At 37.5% G+C, this 22,028-nt stretch overlaps 2 protein-coding genes across 2 annotated transcripts; both read right to left on the bottom strand.

The window, feature by feature from the left end:
* Positions 1-1,327: 1,327 nt before the first annotated feature.
* LOC109037100 (nucleolar complex protein 4 homolog B) lies at positions 1,328-9,479 on the bottom strand. The gene is made up of 8 exons (XM_019051600.2): positions 9,255-9,479; positions 8,056-8,158; positions 6,043-6,254; positions 5,167-5,437; positions 3,791-3,982; positions 2,485-2,545; positions 1,924-2,034; positions 1,328-1,505 (listed from the first exon to the last, which is right to left on the bottom strand). The coding sequence occupies exons 1-8, from the start codon at positions 9,354-9,356 to the stop codon at positions 1,343-1,345; spliced, it is 1,215 nt and encodes a 404-aa protein (XP_018907145.2). The 5' UTR covers positions 9,357-9,479; the 3' UTR covers positions 1,328-1,342.
* Positions 9,480-11,289: 1,810 nt separating this feature from the next.
* Positions 11,290-21,724, bottom strand: Tbh (Tyramine beta hydroxylase). Its single transcript, XM_019051546.2, has 9 exons — positions 21,351-21,724; positions 20,560-20,706; positions 18,643-18,906; positions 17,670-17,867; positions 16,888-16,972; positions 16,265-16,431; positions 15,010-15,192; positions 13,290-13,477; positions 11,290-12,223 (listed from the first exon to the last, which is right to left on the bottom strand). Exons 1-9 carry the CDS (start codon positions 21,666-21,668, stop codon positions 11,995-11,997), a joined length of 1,779 nt encoding a protein of 592 aa, XP_018907091.2. The 5' UTR covers positions 21,669-21,724; the 3' UTR covers positions 11,290-11,994.
* Positions 21,725-22,028: the final 304 nt, after the last annotated feature.

Raw genomic sequence — 22,028 nt, 5'->3', positions numbered from 1 at the left:
AGTACACCTTGAGTTCGAAGAAGAGAAAAAAAAATGAAAATTGCAGTGACGATTCATGAGATGCTCGGATTACCGTGGGAAAACCCGCCTTTTTTGAGCATTTCCGGCCGGTTTCCATTTCCGTTTAGCTCCGTAACACATCGATGCACTTTTATTAGTGTTAAGTACTCGATAGATTACACCATAAGGTTGAAGTAAAGAGAAAAAATTAAAATTTCAGTGACTATTCAGGAGATGCATCGGTTCCCGTGTAATAAATCGTTTTTCGCCGTCATTTTGAGCATTTCCGGCCGGTTTTAATTTCCGTTTAGATCCGTGCCCCATCGATGCACGTTAGTAAGTGTTTATTACTCGTAAGTATATACCTTAAGGTTGAAATAGATAGAGAAAATTAGAAATTGCAGTTACAATCCATGGTATGCATCGGTTACGATGTGAAAAATCGCCTTTTTGCGTAAATTTCGAGGATATTTGGTCGGTTTCCGGTTTCCCTCAGGCCGTTAATCGATCGGTGAATGTATGGGAAGCGTTGCTAGTCTGATTTTATACATATTAGAGGGTAGAAAGGGAAAAAAATATCGATAATTGAAGAGTTTACTATCGAAAGATTTGGATTATTAACATGTAAAAATTCGTCTTTTTTTACCATTTTTGACCTTTTTTGGCCTATTTGAATTTTTTTAGGCCCTTAACCGTCCGAGTTCCATTGAAAAAAGTATATGAACCGAAAGTATACATCCTAAGCTTGAAGTAAAAAAAAAAAATCGAAAATCTGAGAGACAGTTTTTTCGAGTTTTCAGTTTGAACATTGAATGGCGAAAAAATCGTAAATTTTAAAAAACCCTAAATTACGGCCATTAGAATAATTTTTAGCTAAATTTCGATGGCATATTCAGAATCTACATGAAAAACTGGTCTAGAAACACTCTTTCAAAGTATGATGGATTGATACAGAGTCTCGCTATGGAGAGTCAAAGAGAGGGAAGTCGAGAAAATGAGAATCGCTAAAACGGGCGTTTTTGAATATCGCTAGAATTCACCCCATCTTTGGGGGTCGATATCTCGCGAACGGGGCGTCAGATGGGAAAACCCTTCAAATTAGTTTCTTATAATGATGTAAAGACCCCGTATACCAATTTTCAGCCAAATCGGAGGGGGTCGGGTTCCGAGCCTGGTACAGTTGACGTGGAATGACCCGTCACACCAGGGCCAAAGAATGGCATCTGAGTTATTAAATACATTTCTGGAGCCCTACAATTCCCAGATACAGTAATTCTCTCTTTTACTAGTAAAATCCACAGAGAACTTCATTTACAAACTGGAAAATATGATCCACTTACCACTAGTATCGAGAGGAACCATGAATTAAACTTTTAAGCGTTGGATGACGGATGATCAGATTGCCTATAAATGCAGCAATAATTATCACATCAGCAGCAGGGGCTGTCAAACTTAACCTTGCCAATCTTTTAATAAATGAAGCGACTAAATTTTCTTGAAGATGCCTGTAAAACAGCACAAGTTAAGGAATACGTAGAGTAAGGGTTAAAATGTTACAACAGTCACAGAAGCAGAATTGTAACTTTTACAGGGCCATAGAAATCCTCCTGTATCCACTTGCCATTTTTTAAGCCTTCATGTTCAGTAAAGATTACATATTTCAATCTAAAATCCACATGCAAGAGTCAATAATTGTAGCTATTAAGAAGTGATTTTCATTCAATCCTCAAGCATTTAAACCAACGGAATTGAATTGATCTTGTGCTCCACTCAAACTTCGATGCTTTTTGCTCAGCCCCAAAACATGCGAGACTTTCTATGTTTAGGGGCTCTCAGTTTCATCTTGTGATAAAAATCTATTACTAATATATTAGTTAGGAAGTGATAACATTATCCCACTCAAATAGTAGAGAGGAAACTTACGTTGATGAGAAGCAGATATTTGAGAGATGGAACAAACGTGCCTTGTACTTGGTATGGAAGATATTAGGTTCAAACAGGGCGTAGAGTTTCTTGAATATCTTTGAACAATCACTGAACAACAAAAAACACACACAAATATCAGTTACTTAGCTTTATTTTTAAGGAAAAGAAGGTTGTAAAAATTTAGGAAGATGATAAGAGAGAAAAACCAAAAAATATGATTTTCCTTATATTTACTAAATAGTCTTGATCCTTCATTCAATCAAAAACAATTTAAACGGCGAGTAACAAGGCATTTTTTCACAAAAATAACAAAAAAACGTTTCAGCCTTCCTTGGTTGGATAAAAGACAGTAAAGAATTTAAAAATCTAAAATCTAACTAATTTCACGGCTGTACCTTTCAAAACGAGAAGCATGTTTTTATCCTTCATTTAAGATCCTGTTTGAGGGACCAACATAATCATTTCTCCACTTGCATTTAAAATTCATTAATTGAAAGAAGCTGCGTAAGCCAATGAAAAAAAAGAGAGGGAAAGAAAGATGGAAAGACGGAAACTTACAAATTGTGCTTCACGATTAAGACAAAAATTGCTTGCAGCGCTAATACACTAACTGGACCTCCTGAAAACAAAAACAATAAAAATGCAAAATTTCATAACCATTTTTAGAGAAAATTCAGAACAAATAACTCTAGTTGAAGTTTATTTTTACGGCTAGGTACTTCATGGTAGGTTAAAAAAGAGGAAAGGGGAAAAAATAAAAATCAAGAGCAAGTGGCTACTTAAATTACTGGCTGAAGATACTGTTGCTCAAGGTGAGGTGCTACATTATAACATGTAGCAGAGTACTTTTAGTTAAATGCTCAAGCAGCATCGTTTGAAAGAGTCATGCAAGATTTATTTTACCGGAACATTCCCTGGAAAACAATCTGGTTTCTCCATTTCAAAGTGTCTTTACAACTTTTTATTTATAAGTGGCAAACTGAAAAATCAAAGAAACATAAAATTTTATTGCTATCAATTGATATTAGAGTGCACCTAATAATCATCTCCACATGAATATGGATTATGTTAATGGCTAAATGCGAAAAATACTTATCTATGTTGCAAAGTGCAAAAGTCACGATTATGTTTTCTTTTCTTCAAGGAGAATTGACCAAGATTGTTCCTAACCATTTTTTGTGATTTTTTTTAGAATAAGGGAAGAGAACTTACAGAAAATGTAAGTAGAAAGTGTTAGATCGGTTTTCTTTTGAAGTAAAAAAAACAGATGAAAAGACTTACAACATTGCAATTGAGCTACATATTTTTCATTTCTAGCCACTGATATATTTCCATGCGACTCAATATTTTGTTATTCTCATTACCTACTACTTGCTAGTGAATAGTGCGTATGTCGCAGGCAAATAGTCAAATCAGGCATTCTGTTAAATGCCTAGGAAAATAGTCATATATTCTTACTTAGACTGAAATTTTGATTATTTCTCTGACTGTGGACAAAATTATTCTTCGATTGTGTAGGAAAGAATTCTGTATAAAAGCTTGCTTCATACGATCATATATACGTTTCCTCTGGTCCTAAAATGCAAATATATCTCAAAATAAGCAGCATTTCATAAAATAAAAATTTTTCCCGATTTGGGCAGTTGAAGAAACATGAGGAGTATTTTTGAATGGGAAACACAATGACAGTTTGTACTTTGATGGATTTTTAGTCTTAAAATATTGAAAATTTGGGAGGTTTTTGTGAAAACATAAAAAACCTTGAAAACTCTAAAAATTTGAGTATCTGCCTAGGCATTTGACAAAATACCTGATTTGACTGATTGCCTGTGGCACGTACATGCATTTTATGATGTTTCCTTACCATCATCAAGAGAGTCCGTTAAGAAATCCGCCAGAGTAAGAGGTTTCTCTAAGTTATGCAATATTCGCTCATTGAGGACAGTCAGTAACCGCAACTTTGTTGCTGGAGTGTGAGGCCAGTTTTTTATTGTCCACCAAACTTTGGTAACCGATGTTCGTAAAACATCCATGTCTGCTTTGAATTTTTTCTTGCCTAAAAAAAAGCCAATAAAATGATCATATTGTAAAATCACTATTGCAAGAAGTATTTTAATGTATGCATATAAAGTTTAGCAGCTAAAGAATTTGACATAGGATATGCTAAGAGCAGTGACCAAAGAAAGGCTGTTAAAAATGATGCTTGATTGGGTTCCTCCTGGAAAAAGATGAAGGAGGGTTCAACAAGAAATGAGGGTGTGCCAGCTTCCAAAAGGGCTTTAAAGGGGACGGCAACCCTAAAATCGAAAATGAGATAGTATTAAAAATATAAATGAAGCAAAATGGCTGTGTCCCGAAAGAAAAAATCGCAAAATCGGCAGAGATATGAAAGATTGTAAGTCTGACTGGTGACGTCATGCACTCCCGGTGCGAATGCGGTTCACACGCACACAACTCGAAGTCTGGCGCGTTTGCTGTCTGGCACTGCGAAGTCGCCTTAATAGTCACACCTAAGCAAAGAAAAAAAGAGTCGGCCAGGAACGAGCGAGATTGGGGCGAACTAATAACTTGTTGCGAACACGCATTGGCCACTTGACACCAGAGTGCAAAATGTGGGACGGAGCTCATGACTTAGCTCAAGTACTCAGCTGTTTATTTGCGATAGCGACTCAACGGATGAAGATATTCGCAAACAAATTTTGGCATCGTTCATTGCACACTTTTCTTCGACGATTTAGCCGAACTTGTTTTTAAGGTTGTCGTTCCCTTTAAGAGGATAGGGGTCTATGGCGGTTTGCAACCGCAGAATGCCAGAAAGCGCTGTAAAAGAGACTTTCATGTAGATGTACATTTGGTTGAAAATCACTGCAGCACACTCATAGTTATCTTGTCCAAAAACAAAAAATATTCTTTAAAAAAAGAATATTATAAGTTGGGTTGAACAAATATAATCAAAATCAGCGTGACTGCATTTTACACTGCTGAATTTTCTTTCATGTTTCTTTTTATGGACAGAAAACTGTACTACCTACCGCCCTTAAAATTTCTGTGAGTTTACCCCGAGATTAAGAAAGATATCGCCGCAAAATTTCGAGTTTCAGTACCTATTGGTTAGTTTTCTGTTGTAAAAAAAAAGTTTGAGCAAATTGGGTAGCGTCTGATGTAGTTAGGCTGATTTTGATTAAATCTGTCCAGTTTATCTAAGAAGTATCTGGTAAGTAATCAACTTATAAAACTAACCTCTTATGAAACACAGCAAATTCTCATCTAGATTTTCCTTTGAAGCTTTCTCAAGTTCTTTTTCTTCTGTTTTTGCGGTTGGTAATTGGTCAATCAAAAGTAATATATTCTTGACTGCTACTTCAGATGGATTTTTTACAGCGGAAACTGCTCCAGCGAGGGCCATCCATGAGAAATACACAACATCCAGGAAGGAGGAGAACATTTCTTCAAGTTTAGGCAACAGTTTCTTAATACTTCTATCAGATGAGAGGAACGCTGAGTATAGTTGCTGTAAAGAACAACCAAAAGTAGATTAAAACAATAGCCGAACAAGATAACTGTATATTAGGGACAATAGTATCTTCTATCCCCTCGCACGTTTGCAGCATATTAATATATTTGTACTTTTCAGTCAAATAATAATTTGTATCTTTAGCATAGTCCACAGCACTGAAATATTGGTCGATGTTCAATCTGAGTGTACTTTTTGCAAAGCTTCAGCAAGTTAAAACATAGATCACTTTTGTCAATACTCCTTACTTTTTGCAAAATTCCCTAAAAATAAAGAAACATGGGGAAACAAATCCAAAGGTCCCTGGTGAGAAAGGATGAAACATTTATTTGCGCCCTTGAAATTACGATGCTGAGCCGTTGTAAAGTAAGACTATGAGCTCATATTGGTGAATTAGGCTCGGTATCTTTTGACTCAAACTATTAGATATCAATACTTCTTAAAATTAAACAATTTGAAACGAAATATTCAATTTCAGAAGAAAAATGGTACAGGTGTAGCATATGTAGGAAGCAAGCTAAGAAATGCTTATGATGTTGAGATCAAATTTTTTCAAGTACACAAGAGAAGATTAGAAAGTATCCAAATGAACTAGAGATTACCTGCAACCTGTGGATAGGAAAATAATACTGCTTGGGATTGATTCCATCATCGACAGGATATTTTCCCTCAGCAGCAATTAATTTAAAAATCACAGATAGAGTTTCCACTTGAAGAGTATGTTTTTGACCTTTTATAACTAATTGAAGTAATTTTGAAAAACAGAGGTCGTAGTTTTCTTTCAACCAGTTCCGATACTCAATTTCCACAGAATCTATAAAAAAAAACAACCAAAAAACAATACAATCGATTCTAATTACAGCAGACTATATTAGTAATGAACGTTTTATGAATAATAGCATGTTCTAGAGAGACTTGGAGGTCTAAAAGCATCTGTGATTGGTTAAAATGGACCACTAGACAAGGTACGAATTTAAGCAATCTGATTCATGTTTCTTAACCAGAATTTCACGTAGAACACGATTAGCGCAACGAATATTACTGAAACTAACTCCTAACGAAGATTTCAACGTTTTTATTTCACATTGATTACGAGGAATTTGAACTGCCCGCTCACAAGAAACTCAAAGCTCTACTCGAGTCAAATCGCGCGCTACAACGGTTTCAGCAATCTGTTCAATCGAGCAATGTTCATTTCCCATTATATGTTGTTCAAACCACAAGAAATTTGCTATAGCTGAGCCAAAGCGTCAAGATTGAGGTTTCCAGATTTTTATATTGCAGAGACTATCATGATGAACGTTTAGCCCGCGATGTGAATCACGTAGAGCATTGAGTTTTCATGAGCGGGTGGTTTGAATTCACATATCATGAATCATTAAATATCTTCGTAAGAACTTGATTTCGGTAACTTTTGCTATAAGCATTGCATTTTACGTGAAATTTTGGTTCAGAAACATGTATCAGAATGCTGAAATTCGTACCTAGTCTAGTGGTCCGTTATGGTGAATTAGGAGTTTGTTGCTGCATGACATCACATGGTGCAGGTCACATTTAATACCAGGGTCATTCAAAAGAATGTTTCACATCTTTCCGTTCTCAACAGCTTATGAAGATATTCTCAATCGAAAAAGCATTTGCTCTGCGTTTCTTCAACTCCTCTGAGAGCCAACTCTCCATGGCATAGTTTTACTTATATAAAAAAAAGCATTTTTCGAATTTCTAAAAACTTAAAGTCTCTACAGCATGATATGGCAAACTTTTAATAGTATTTTCATTTTTCAAAAAAATAAGGGACTTCATGGTTTTTTAAAAGCTACAACATAGATTTGTGTCTCCCAAAATTAATTCATGGCATTGAAGGTTAAGCAAATAGAAATTGATCCAGTAGATTTCTGGGAAAATCAATTCACCCAATCCAACCTGGGCTCCAAAAAGTTCCAGGACACTGATGGTTTTTGCGATTCGACATTTCTGCCTCCCAGTAAAATTTACGACTTGCCCAATTTATTACACTTGGGAGCCTTCTAATTCTCAGAATCTCTTTTCGAGGTTGTGGACTTTCCTCCAATCCCAAGATTTGCATCACTTTTCCCATTCTCTGCGGAAGTTGAGATCTAAGATCGAGCGATTTGCACTCATGAGGCCAATCCTGTCTCCACCTTTGCCCAAAAAGTCGATGAGTTGAGGAAAGAGGTCAGGTTTAAGATTCAGATTAATTCCGAAATGATTTATCCACAATCCAATATAGTCCTCTCTTTCAGAAGTAGTGCAAATGATATTCAAAGGTCCACTAGTTCCAAGAGGTGACTCCGGACAAAACTGAGGCTGTATTTGTTTTAAAATACAGAATCAGTTGTCTTTTCGATATAATTTTTGAAAAAGTTGATGAAAAATTAGTTAGATGTCATCAACTGTTTTTCAGAAAAAAATATGGTTCAGTGCTATAATGAGGAGGTAAGTCATTCATTGAGCAGCACTACAATGACCACTAGTAAAATTATTACTTACTTTAATTCATTCAAAGATAACAAAAATCTCTGTAGCTTCAATGGTAAAGTAGCTGAAGAAAACATTCACGCAATTGAAATGAACTACTTTTAGTGGATACTTACCTTCACTACTCAATATTTGTGGGGACAGATCACCTCGACTAAGGAGTTTTGAGAAGACTAGATCAATAGCAAGAACATTTGAGATGTAAGCAGATGCAGGGTCCTGTAAAAAAAAGGATATTTCAGTTGATTCAGATTCAGATTCATTTATTAATAAGAGAGAATACATATGACGGTAAATAAATTGAAGCTACTAAAACCAACTTGCCAAGAGGTCTAACCATTGCCTACGAGAATAGAGAGGCCATAACTACAATACTGACATCATGCTGGTATATGAGCTCGGCTACGATTTAACATGTGTCCTTGTGAAAGAACGCATGACACGTGTTTTTTTGGTGCTAATATCTTTTCAGGGGTTGATCTGATGCAAAAATTCGCATGAACCTTCTGAGAGAAGATAAAATTTCACATCAGATAACTGCCTTGTTCATGAATTACATTGTCTGATAATTGAGAAAATAAAAGCTAAACACGACTAAATACCGAAAACCTTTACTCGACTCATGCAACTTCGGCCGATCAACGGCAGCTCTGATTGGTTAACACAGCAATTACTCTACTAGTTTGATGTCATAAAACCGAGTAGTTACAGCCTCTCCATTCTCGCAGGCAACGGTCAAACCTCGTGCGGCAAAAGCAGTAAAACGCATGTAGAAAAGTCGAAGATAATATGTACGTTCCTCTGCCAAAGAGACAATGAATTAAGTATTGACTATTTTAAATGCAACCCTATACTGAAACTGAGCAGGTACAATAAAAAGTGGTTGATTGACTGCAGAACATTAAGCCACAAGGCATTATTTACGAAGGAAGTTTTCCAAAACCATGTCTGATCCTTTAAGATTCTTATGAAAAGAATTGAACTATGCAACATACTGCAACTACGATTGTCACACAAAATCACTTGAGGTTAAACTCAACACTAAAGCCACTTAGCCGCATTGTTTTACAAGACTACTTTCGTAAAAAGCTCCAACAAATGATGGATAATTCAGGATTGGCATAGTCCCACTTGTCTTACTCGTGGACATAACCATCCGTCTTACATGTGAGATTGACCAATTGTACATACAACCCAGTACACCCTGAGCTTATGATTCAAAAATATCTGATTAACCTTTCGAAAATGAATTGAAATTTTACATGTTTAAATGGAATTAGGTGATTTCAAGCGATACAAATTAAAAATATCTCACGTCTAAATCTGCTGCAAGCTCCACAAGGTTGTTGGCATTCTTTCGGTTTTTCAAAAACTCTTCAGCTTTCTTTTTGTACTCTTTACTTCTAGACAAAGCCATAATTGTTCACCAAAAATGAATATCACATGAATGGAGCCTTCACAATGTGCACTTTCAATCAAATCAATAACTTCTTGTGGTTCACGTGCACGCACTTATCCAAAACAAATACATAACCTCAAAACAAAACATGAGACAAGTCACGTGACTTATTTCAGCTCTTGGTTTTCACAGAGTTTGATTGGATAATGTTTTGCACCATTTATTGCCAGGACAGAATTTGATTGGATAATTTTTCGCGCCTTTTTTTGCCGGGAAATTCAGTTCTGCGGGCTTTTTTCCGCCTAGCGACGGTGTAATAAAAGTCGGCAATCACATAATAACTCGGTTTGCGACGTCGCAGACTCCCTGTCATACTTTATTTTTTAAACGGAAAACAACTCAACGGCAATTCTTTAAAACTTCCGTGATTTTTCCTCCCTGTGCGAGGAAAATTCTGCACAAACTTCAAGGAATGATGTCAATTTGTTCTCCTTTAAAAATAGCATAGAGGCGGAGATTTTCAAACACCGCAAACGAGTTTAGTGATTGCCGACTTACACTGTAGTTATGCATAACATTCCACTTCAGTCTTTAAAAGCATATAAAGGACCATTTTCGCCATATTTTTTAGCTCTTGTGATTAACAACTTTTCTCAGGAGTTGATTGATTCTTGCTAGACAGTAATACGTTAACTATTAAAAGTATGGAAAGAGGATTGATCGTGGAAATAATGTATGATCCAATCAACTTTAACATTCCATGATAAGTTTTCCTTGAAATGTTTAGATACGATTCCTTCAAGTGCGAATAGACTTCTCTGAAAATTTCCGGGGAAAATGTTCAAAATTGTTCTAGAAAAACCACATTTTATCAAATTTTTTTTGGAGAAGTCCAGATATTGTTACGTCATTTATTTCCGAGTGCTCCAGAGCTGTCTTCATTATGCCTACTGATCAGGATGGGAAGCACGACAGATGATTTGAAATGAATGCAGTTTAAAACTCGGCTAATGCACCTTCCATAAACCGTCACGTGTATGCTGCCGTGCTAAGGAAAAATGCCGTATAAGCCTTCAGACGTTGCCAAATTTCCTGTGGCAAATCACTAATTTTCAGCAAAATGTTTGAATATTTTTCTTTCAATTTCTCAGGTAATTTTGTTCGTAATTTGATCTAAAGTGTCAAAAAATGTCACGGAAAAATATTCATAATTTTCCTCAAAAATGAACATTTTATTGGAGGAAATTTGGGAACTCTCGAATGTTCATACGGCGTTTTTCCTTAGCACGGCAGTATGACCCAACACGCGTCCAATAACGAAGAATAACGCCCTCTTATTTGATTGGAAAATGCAAACATCGTTATTTCTCGTTTTCGTGATTAATTTCTCCTTCTTGGTGCTTGGGGACCACATTTTGAAACTTGGAAGCATTCAAGCGGGCCTAATTTCCTCCTAAGAACAAATTGGAGATAGAAATTTAGAACGGCCGCAATCACCCTCCAAGCTGTTGCAGTGTTGCATCGCAGTTGATCATCAAAAGGACGTATTTCTACCAAACAGAACTATGTGCATTAAGACATGAGCCCTGAGACCCATGGGAATATGTCCATAACAGGGGTCAAGTCATAATGCACATAAAGTTCCGTTTGAAAGAAATACGTCCATAGTCGTGCAATTTTACTCCGTGGCCTAAGTTTTCTTCTTTCAACCGCAACTGACAGTGCCTCCCGCTGTCTTCTTCAGAATTACACACAAAACAATGAGGACAAATGAAAAAAATCTGCTTGTGAGGGCTTTGTTTTTATTGGTAAATGGAGAAGATTTCGATTCCTGCGAGTATTGTATTCATATTGTTTGAGTCATGACAGTCGTATCGAATATTCGGAACATTTAAAAGTGGGTTAGTGACTCATCAGGCTGTGGAGCATAAAACATTTTGAGAATACTAAATAATACATGGATTTCTTTATTGAAGGAATAACGACTCAAATTAAAATAAATGGACAGAATATCAAGATCCATCAAGTTATGAGTACAAAGGTTTACAAATTTCCGTTTAATGTGTGCATAATCCTCCATATCCCTACAAATGTACGTCAGTAGAGGAATTAATATATTTTTGAAAAGTTGCTTTGCGGTGTAGCGAATGCCCCCTCCCCCAAGAAAACCTGAACACATTGGCGGATCCAGCAAATTGGCAACATTGTCTTGTCTCCATTTGAACCTACATACATATAAGTCGCTTTACAGCACTCCCTCGCGCTCTCCGACTCCTAACCTCCACTGCTCTCTTTCAAACCACAAATCATGGGGGATCCATTTGAACCTACCTATGGAAATGTATCGATTTTTGCAGGGGCCAGGTGCTCCGAGAAGAATCGATTACTTAGCATAGCTTTAAAAAGCGGAAATCCAGTGTTGCCAAATGGCTGGATCCGCCTCTGACAAAATATCCGATGCAATTTGTTTTTTACGAACTGAGGAAAATTTACGAGGCAAAACTGTTAGTTTCTCATTTTCTTTTGGTAAAAAAAAGAGGCATGAGTGAAGATGGTAATGTTTCGATCGGAGATACATTTTTTCGACTTTGGTCATCGTTATGCTGCTGTAAGTGTCATATCAAGGTCCGAATGAAGAACATCAGTGTGGATCCTCTTAGATGAGGCATTTGCGGGGTTTCGGGGGTAAAGCATAGGGGACGGGGACGGTCGGAAGATTTTCCCAATCGCCGGGAAAGCGAGCTCCGTTGCTCTGATTGCAGGAGAATGACATTGTGCTCTGTTTGAAAAGCTCATCGAGAAGGCGGGCCCGCATCGGTGTCCACTCAATTGAATTAAAGTTCTCGACCACGCCTTTCTCTTCGCTCGTGTCTTGATTTTCCCATCTGAAAAAGCCATGACATTCAAATCAGTATCATTAAAAGGCTCATTTTAGTGGCGAGCACTGGAAAAAAAACACATTAGATCTAGAGTCTAGACTCTTGAAAACATTCACAAGAAAAAATACTCTTGATTCAATCGGATCTTTGCGTGAATCAAAACGAAATCCGCTTAAATTAAGAGGCTTGGTTCTTGGTTAAAGCTGGATTCTGATTGAATCATGAGTACTTTTTCATGTCTATGTTTTTAAGAGTCTACACTCTAGATCCAATGAAAAAGTAATCTTGATTCGATCAGAATACAGAATCTAACTAAAATCAAGAATTAAGCCTCTTAATTTAAGCGGATTTCGTTTCGATTCAAGCGAAAATCCGATTGGATCAAGAGTATTTTTTCTTGTCAATGTTTTCAAGAGTCTGGACTCTAGATCCAATGTGTTTTTTTCCAGTGAGCCGTGAATGATCGATTATCGATATTTCCTCATTTGAAGCCAATGTAAAGAATCGAGTTTTAAGGCGTTCGTTGCGGACATTCTGTAGGTATATCGATCCTTTTTCATAGGCTTAAATGGCAGATTAATCGATAGATCGCAAAGCACGCCACGCCACTTGCTCACTTGAAAGGTTTTTACCAGAATTTGCCTTGTTTCACGTACCTAGCCTTAATTTTTTTTAGTGTTTTTTTCTCATAGGTTGTACATTGAGAACATTTTTCTTTTATATATACCGTGATAAAGGAATTCTACGAAGCGACGTTGTAAATTTCCTGTCATCCTCGATTTCCTCTTTAAAAAACCAGGCCTTGTAATTTCTTGAAAACTTCCTTGATTTTTCTTCTTGATTAGCAGAAAATTCTGTATTTTAAAGCTATGAAATTGACTTGTTTCCCCGGGAGAAAATAAAATAAGGAACGGATATTTTGAAACACCGCAATGAAGATATGTGGTTTCGCACTGTGGCCGGTCATTCCGATTTTTAAAAAAGAACTCTAATTAACGCTACAAACTCTGACTCATGTTATTCGCATGTTTTTTCATGTGTGCTCTATGCACGTATTAAAAATACGACTTACTCTTTTAGTGATCTAAAAAATGTATTCAAGTTATTGAGGGTAATTGAGCTTTTGCACACTTCAAGATTGACGGCAGGGTAATAGTGGACATAGTTGACACACATCTCATCCGTTATCGACTCCCCTCCGACGGTGATGTTCTTTCGGTCCATCGTGTGATAAATGCATTCCGTGATCAAAGCGTCGCCCTTGGAAAAAGGAGAGAAAATTAATCGGAGAAGGAATAGACTTAACGCAGTTGTACTGCGAGCGACAAGGATGAGCGAAGCAAACACTGAAAAAAAAATTTCTTGAGATATTATTTTGACTTACAGCGTCGCAGGGCCGGATTAAGGGGGTGGCCACGTGGGCCGCGGCCCATGGCGGAAAATCTTAGGGGCGGCAAAAATTTGCAATTTTTTAAAGTGTAGGTATAAAAGAAAATCGGATTTATAAAAACAAAATTACAAACGAGAAAAGGCGACAAAATCTCTCATTTCCTGAGAGTATAGTAATTTCTAATTTTGTCGTCTCTTAGTGATACAAGAGACAGCACATTCAATAACTCGAGCTAAGAGAGCGACCAAACACGCAATTTGGCCTGGAACGGCGCGACTTCCAGAGAAAAGATAACGAGAACCTGAGATGAAAAGGAGAAGCCCTCGGCGCGGCGATCGGCATGTAACACATATTAGCGCCTACAAGACTGCACGAATACTTCACGCATTACATCAAACACAGTGCGGCCATTGCGGTCAGCGTGAAACGCTAGCGCCTACAAGACCACGTGAATACTTCAGGCATTGCGTCCAACACGGTGCGGCCTGCGCGGCGGCGCGACGGTGGAAGTTAAAATCATTGGACCACGTTTATGTTTGTTCTTTTATATTTTTTTCGTTCATTTCTTACGAATGGAAGGCCTTGTCCACACAGAGAGCACGTTTACGGAACTTAACTTTCGCGCAAAGTTTCGTGAACTTTTGCCAGTAGTGTTGACAGGGCTTTCCCAAAAAATATGTTCAACATGAGTAAATGCGTCTTATGCACCCCTCCCCCACTGGCACGTTCATTTGATGGTTTTTGTCGAGTTTCAAAACGAATGAGAAGGGGGCGGTGAAATATAGGCGGTCCATGGGCGGCAAGTAGGTGAATCCGGCCCTGCAGCGTCGTTTCTTGTCAACCAAATATATTTTTTATTTTTTTAAAGTTAAATCCGCACGGATTTAGGTCAACATCAGTTTTTGTGAGTTAAAAAAGCGCCGTTTTGCTATGGGTAAATTTAAGTTAAAAAACGATATCGAAACAACGTTTCTTTAACACAAAAAACTGACTTTAAGATAAATCTGCACGGATTAAACTGGAAAAAAAAAACAAATTTTGTCGATTGAGAATGACGCTTTTAGTCAAAATAATACCACCAGAAAAAAAATTTTCTGTGAAGTGCCGTGGGTGCTAAAAATACGTCTCCAGCAGGCAGTTACTTTTTATTAGCAGTGATCTATTATGAATACCTATGTGCCACGCTACTTCTGTGTGAAACAGACTGAGGTATATTGACGCTGAAACTACCAGACCACACGTCTCCCGGTCTTTGATGTTGTAGACTTCCTGTCATACTTTATTTTTCAAGTGGAAAACTACTCAACGTCAATTCTTCAAAACTGCCGTGGTTTTTCTTCAGACAATCGCACGCACTAAATTTATAAAAATAAATAAATTGAATGTGAAGGAGGAAACTTACAGGAAGAATGTGGGCTGGTTGTTTGAGAAGTCTGATCTCCTGAAAATGAGGGCTGTAGTGGTTATCTCGATTAACCTCAACCAACTCCCGTCCGTCCCTGATATGTCTAGTGTAAATCCGGTACCCACATAAATGGGTGTGCAATTGCGATCCAAATATAATGATCCCTTCAGGAGGAATTCCCTGTTGAAATTTTAGAGAATTTTTTTTATGAATCTTGTGTAAATCTGCAAGGAATCGATCATCATTTACCCGTTGAAAGTGACCACTATTACTAACGTAATAATCCATTGATAAGTGCCAAAGAAAGTTTTTTTTTTTTTAAAAAAATCTATCATTTTGTGCTTTGTTTCACTTGAGCCTGCCCATCAGGTACATTTTTCTCCTCTTACACTAAAATTCAATACAGAAAATAAAAAAAAAACACAAAAGAAGTCCATCTAGAAATACATGATAGACAGAATATGTTTGCGTAAATACTTATGTTCAACTGAAAGTTGGCATCTCTTGGCTCTTGGTGGAGCGAGTTAAATCGATTTTAGTAACTTTTACATAAAACTGTGGCAAAAGTAGCAGCGCAATAAACGCAATGAGGGGAAATATAATCAAGTTGAGCTCGGCAGAAAGAAACCAAATAACGATTCTTCAAACAGAAAAAGGGCTTCAAAAATATGGTTCAAGGTTTTTCCTCATCCATAAGCCTACGTGTAAAAAGAATTAAAAAATAAAAAAAATAAATTTACATTAAGGATACTAAATCATTACTGTGACCTGTGATTTTTTCAGAAGAAGAAAATGGTTCGTCAATTCACTTATCACTTAGTATATTCTCAACAAATAAATCACTTAGCTCCTTTTTTGGTACATTCAGTCCAAATTAGAGTGTTCGTTAGCTTGCAAAGAATCACGAATCTAAGAAATTCTCTGTCTTGTACTGCAAATTAATACGTTGCAATTCACCTTTTCATGCTAATGTGCAACGTGTTACAAGCCCTCGGCGCCTTGAAACAGAACGGACAGAAAGCCGCCAGTTGCTTTGCTGTAATGAGAAAAAAGATAGCCAAAGCGCCTTCAATTCTGTGAGTTTGCAACGCAGACATCCACTGAGCACGAATAGTTGCATCCTAGCAGGCGCTACTATCAGTATCGCGTCCACTTAGATGAAGTTATGTTAGTTGAAGTTGAAGTTATGAAGTTTCGTTAACCGATTTAACTTAATGTTGCATTGCTACTCTTTAAATTCGGTATTACTTACCACGGCAGTGCACTCCGGGACACAAAACCCTGTTAGAGGAAAGTAGGATTGCTGAGGGGGTATCGCCATTTTATTCGTGTATTCTAATCCCAGTTCCATCACACCTGCGTCATATGGTCGTAGTCTGGATGTCAGTGTCAACTGGATGCCGGAACTATCGATGACATCTGTGAAATTATAAGTACCTCATTCTATAAAAGGGAGAAATGAATTTGCTTTATGCGATTAAATCATCTCGATCTCTAAAAATACAATCTTCTCTCCTAGGTGGTTCTCTGCAGGTGTAATGTATTCGTATATTCCTTTCTTTTTTTAGAATAGGCAAAACTTAGGTTCGGGAAATTTTCTCACAACAATAAGCACGACAGTATTTTAACATACAAAGTCACAAAGAAATTGACATTTTTTTTCTTCTTTTATGCGGTCAAAACGCAATGGTAGCAGGTTATAGCAATGTTAGCATGAAACTGTTTCAACTCTGGAGCCCCGTTTGATGGGTTAAGCCAAAAAAAAAAAATACCTATCAACGGGTACTCCAAGGGGGCTGAACAAGGCCAATTAGCACAAACTGAAGAAGGACAAAAAAAGCCTTAGGATATTAAATATATAGATAGATTACAAACCTGCTCTTCTATCAGGATTATGGTAGTGCACCTCAAGCATGACGTATAAATTATAATCTGGTCCTCCGATTGGCAAACCTGCCTCCTGCAAACGATGGAGAGATTCAATATTATTTCACCAGATTTTGCATTATGTTCTATAATGAATTATTGGGAGATGGGTTCTAATTACGAACCACAGATACCCTTTCTCTACCGTGCTAAAGAAGAACGCCGTATGAACATTCGAGAGTTGCCAAATTTCCTCGGATGAAATGTTCATTTTTGAGAAAACTTATAAATTTTTTTCCTTGCAATTTTCAGACACTTTAGATCAAATTAAAAACAAAATTGTCTGAGAAATTGGCAGAGAAAAAATTCAATAAATTTTCTGAAAATTAGTGATTTGCCAGAGGAAATTTGGCAACGCCTGAAGGCTCATACGGCGTTTCTCCTTAGCACGGCAGTTCTGCTATCGTTCAGTCGGTCGGTCACCCTAGAATCTCTGGACCTCTCTAATTGATTCGATCCACTGTGCGCCGTAAACCGAGAGATAAGCATGTCTGCAATTTCACCATCGTATTGCTGCATATGATAGGAGTTTTTTTTACCTACCTCAAAAATTGGAGGCAGAATGGGAAACAGCTTAATCTGCATGTAACGTTTCAGGTCTTGGGTGCTTCCCTCACATTTTCGATGAAAGAACGCCACTGAGGTAGGTATGATGGGATTTCTTGTTTCTTTAACCAGACGAGAGGAGAACAACTTTGATCATAATTAAAACTTAAAAGTAAATACCTCACCTTAGGGTAAAAGAACGGTGTGGCTCCCATTGCCCAGGCCGCGATGACTTTTTTGCAGACTTTGGTTTTCTCAGGTCTCTCGAAGTCTGAGCATGAACCAGCATAATCTGGAATCTCATCTCCTGGACCAGCGACGCAGTGGAACACCTCCATGTGGTGAACTATTCCTTCACTTGATGGTTCTATGACAGCTTCATACTTTCAAAAATAAAAACATAAAAAAAAATTTTAAGAGACTTAGGGTGGAGATTCGTATCATGAAACAACAACAACACCACGAATCTTACACATGAAAAAAAAAACAAAGAAGAAACTGTCTATAGTTGCTCTCATCAAGCAGGATGATGATCCATGAATGGTTTTTTTTTCAGGTTTTAAAACTTTTCTTCTTGTTTTTAAACGCTACGCAGTCTTTTTACAGGATTGTTAAATCAATGAAGAGTCTTTTTCTACGAACAAACGTGTCAGTAGTTGCCGGAACCAGTGTTGGTAGTTTTCCTGACAAAAGAACGTAACTACATATCAATGATGCCGAATTCCAATCGCAAATTGCATTTTTACCAGGAGAATATTGGGAATTTCTAACTGAAAATTTCACTGATTTGTCTTTTGATCTTATGCAAAAATCAGGACATTTTTGGACAAAAATTGCTCAGGTACATTCTTGTAAAAAATTATCTGTTTTAGTCAACTTTGCAACTTTGGAATGGAGTTACATCCCTTCGTACAGGAAACGACGTGTTGCTCCAAACAACATAACTCTATGAAAGAAAATTGAGCTCGAGTGAGCTTTCTCAAAGTATTATACAAGAGGCCGCGATTGTTCTAACGCGAGTTCGGATAATACCGCCGGCCGAACACAGAGCGGTCGGCAGACAACGCATATTAGCGCCTACAAGACTGTAGAAATACTTCACGCATTGCACTAAACACCATACAGTCGACGTGAGGTGAGGCGTATGAATCATCTTACCGCAATTATGTGATGTTTTTCCCGAAGCTCCTCGGGGAGTTTGTGAAGTGTGCACCAGTAAGTTGTCTCCACATCGGGGACTTTGACTTGAGAGTTCAAGATTTTCACCGGCCACGATCCCGCGTCTAAATCCGGGTCCGCGTTGATATTCTTCAAGAGCTGAGTCCGCTGCATCCCCGATTTCTCAGCTTCCGCCACATTCAGACCCTCGAGCTTGAACAATGGACTCGAGCCCTTGACCCAAACAATGTGAGTTGTTCCTTCCTGAGAAGAAATACAAGAATAAAATAATTATAACACTGCCGTGCTAAGGAAGGACGCCCTATAAACATTCGAGAGTTGCCAAATTTCCTCGGATGAAATGTTTATTTTTGAGAAAAATTATAAATATTCTTCCTTGCAATTTTCAGGCACTTTAGATCAAATTACAAACAAAATTATCTGAGAAATTGGCAGATAAATATTCAAAACATTTCCTGAAAATATGCGATTTGCCGGAGGAAATTCGGCAACGCCTGAAGGCCCATACGGCGTTTTTCCTTAGAACGGCAGAACAGACCTCGATGATTCAGCACTTTAGTTCATAGCGATACTGCCAGTCATGAGTCATGTTACATACTTTTTACGCATTGTTGTTGTTTTTGTTTATTTATTGTGACCTCGAAAAAATGACAACCTAACCTAACCAGACACTTCAGCAGATTAAAGACAAGTTAGCCATTTGAGAAAAATATTAGAAAAAAACTTAGAGAAATATAAATGCGATAGAGAAATTTTTTTGGAAAAATTACTTAATCGGCCGGGGGAGGGGGGGGGGCGGTGACGAGGTCACACTAGAATTACGTTGTGATATACCATTGACGGGTCGCATTGTGTTTATTTAATGTAATTATAAGGTGTGTATATACATATCGATGGCCGAAGTGTAAAACCATTTATCTCTATTTGGAATGTTGCACACTTCCTGTCGTGCTTAATTTTTTCAATGGGAAACACATCAACGTAATTTCTTGAAAACTTTCTTGATTTTTCTTCTCTGTCGGAGGAAGATTCTGTAAGAACTTCAAGCTTCTCGTAAAATGGACTATTCCTCCTTGAAAAAATAAAATAGGAGCGGAAAGTTTGGAACACCACATTGGAGGTACGTGGTCTCACAGTACGGCCATCGATATTTACTTAATATGTATTTTAATTACTGATTTGTTAAGTTATATATTAAGAAGACCCGAAATAAGTCCTGGACACCACATTCCTACAAACACCTTGCAATTTTTAGTTTTACCTTAGTCATGGCCTTTATTTTGCATTTTTTCCCATGGATTCGCGAGGTGGAAATTTTGTTTACTCCACCTAAAGATTTTTAAATGCTCCGTTATATTACGAAACAGAAAATTTTTCATTTGAGCCTGCAAGACTAGCGCATCTAACTCAACCCAATTTACTGATAAAACAAAAATATTCTAGCATCACCCAATTAAACCTAGCGTAAGTAACCTATTTTTAACTTGCGTCTCGGCATCTCGGAACAGCCAGAGATTTATGGCATTCATCTTGAAACAAATTTTATTGCGCCACGAGTCGAGACTTAATGAAAAGATACCAGTTTCAAAAATGATTACATTATTTTACCGATAATGAAAGTGCTGCGTCTTCTTTTTTACCTTATCACTTACCTTTTCCTATCACAATCGATCTTTTTGCATGTTTTCTTATTCTTTCGCTACTATCAGTAAATGCAAATTAAAGTCTAATGAAAAAATTTGTTTTTGTTCGTTTTCTTTTGGCGAATCTCTTGATGATATCGATCGACTCGTTGGCACTATTTATGCTCAGTATTTGAAGGAGAGAGCATATATTCTTAGTCGTTAGGGTCGCGATGATAATTTAATACTGACAACGAAAAAATTGACAACTTACCTCAATTACATAGTCACCAGAATCACATGTGTCAAATTTTCTGGTGTAGAAAAATAAAATATCTTCACCCTCTCTTGCGAAGTCAAAGTTAAGGCAATCATTTTGTTCATCGACAAAGATACGGCCCTCTTCGTCCGTGTGAACATCCTACGATAAGATGAAAGTTTTCATTCACTGTCTTACAATAATTATCAAAATATCAATTTTTTTTAAAGACTCAATTGTTACCTAAGATTAGGCGCTCGCTCATTCCAGCAGCTTATTTATTCATGGACTTTAAAACGTTTTATACCCGACATCAGCTCTCTGCATTAAAAGAAGAAAAAACTAAAGTCGATAAATGAACATTGTGAACAAATCTGAAAAATCTGAGCGAATCATGAAGTAATTGAGGGGCTTGGAACACAAGGCGCAGAAGTGCAGTTTTTGAAAAAATCAAGATATTCGTGAACTCAACTAAATCTAGTTTGAAAGTATTCTCTGTGAAAAATTCTCAACAGAAATCCAACTTTAAAGCATCAACAATTGAGTTTAAACTTCCATTCTGCCATGAAGCTCCATATAATTTTGAAACTTTAAACACATATGTCTTGAAATAGCAAACTCTGCATTTATGCGCCTTGTTCTCCTAGCCCCTCAATTCACATTTGCAGCTAAAACTGGGCAAACTTTTCGAGGATGTTTTCAGGGTTCGAGACATTTTATATCTCACTTGTATATCTTTAGGCATGATAATATAGCCTTTCCATGGAACCAACGTATTTTATGAAAAAAAGAAAAACAAAAATTACCTCAAAATGGACGCGCTCCTTGAAGTCAATCCAAAAGAAACAGAGATCCGCGTCAGTGAGTTCGCCGTAGTCGGAAAACCCGATACCGAACCATCCCTTCTCGCTGAGGGGCGTTCTGACTGCTAGAAACACCTTCTCCTGTGGATAGTTGAGGGCCCATCGGAGGGTGGCGTTGGAGGACCCATCTAAAGGAACCTGGAAGGTTTTGGTTTTGCCGTGCGTGTAGGGGTGGGTTTGTTGGTTGGCATGGACGTGAGGATGAAAGTGGGCGAGGGAGCGTGTTGCGTAGAGCAGGAGGATGAAAAGGGACTGGAGCATCGCGAAAGGGACGACCAGCGAAGGAGCTCCGCGGACTCGACTGCCAAGACGGGACTCCCGGGTCCCTCCAGCCAAGGAGCTACCTCACGCCTCACCCCATCAGAATTTCCCGTAATCCCTAATAATCAAGTTTGCCGCGGGTGGAACTAGGGCTGTTTTTACCGTCAAATTTAGAGAAATCAGATTTCAAACGTCACTATTTATTTATTTATTTATTTATATACATTAGTGTACATAAATGAAACAAACATAGTATCCCAGTATACTTGTCAGTGAAAACCCCCCAAAATTGACTTTTTAAACATCATTATAAAAATCACATAGAGAGTAAAATGCCGTACAAACTAATAAATTCGTATT

The sequence above is a fragment of the Bemisia tabaci genome, chromosome 4 (genome assembly GCF_918797505.1).
Source record: "Bemisia tabaci chromosome 4, PGI_BMITA_v3".
NCBI lineage: Eukaryota > Metazoa > Arthropoda > Insecta > Hemiptera > Aleyrodidae > Bemisia > Bemisia tabaci.
This window is presented reverse-complemented; position numbering and strand designations above follow the sequence as displayed.

Bases quoted from the DNA above. Each gene is read 5' to 3' on its own strand.
- LOC109037100 (XM_019051600.2), bottom strand. From the start codon at position 9,356: ATGGCTTTGTCTAGAAGTAAAGAGTACAAAAAGAAAGCTGAAGAGTTT. The intron at 5,438-6,042 runs GTAATCTCTAGT...TGTTCTTTACAG, and splicing joins TTCCTATCCACAGGTTGCAG to CAACTATACTCAGCGTTCCT. The intron at 2,035-2,484 runs GTAAGTTTCCGT...TTTGTTGTTCAG, and splicing joins TTAATCGTGAAGCACAATTT to TGATTGTTCAAAGATATTCA.
- Tbh (XM_019051546.2), bottom strand. From the start codon at position 21,668: ATGCTCCAGTCCCTTTTCATCCTCCTGCTCTACGCAACACGCTCCCTC. The intron at 16,432-16,887 runs GTTTGTAATCTA...ATAATTTCACAG, and splicing joins TAATCCTGATAGAAGAGCAG to ATGTCATCGATAGTTCCGGC. The intron at 13,478-15,009 runs GTAAGTTTCCTC...CCTTTTTCCAAG, and splicing joins AACCAGCCCACATTCTTCCT to GGCGACGCTTTGATCACGGA.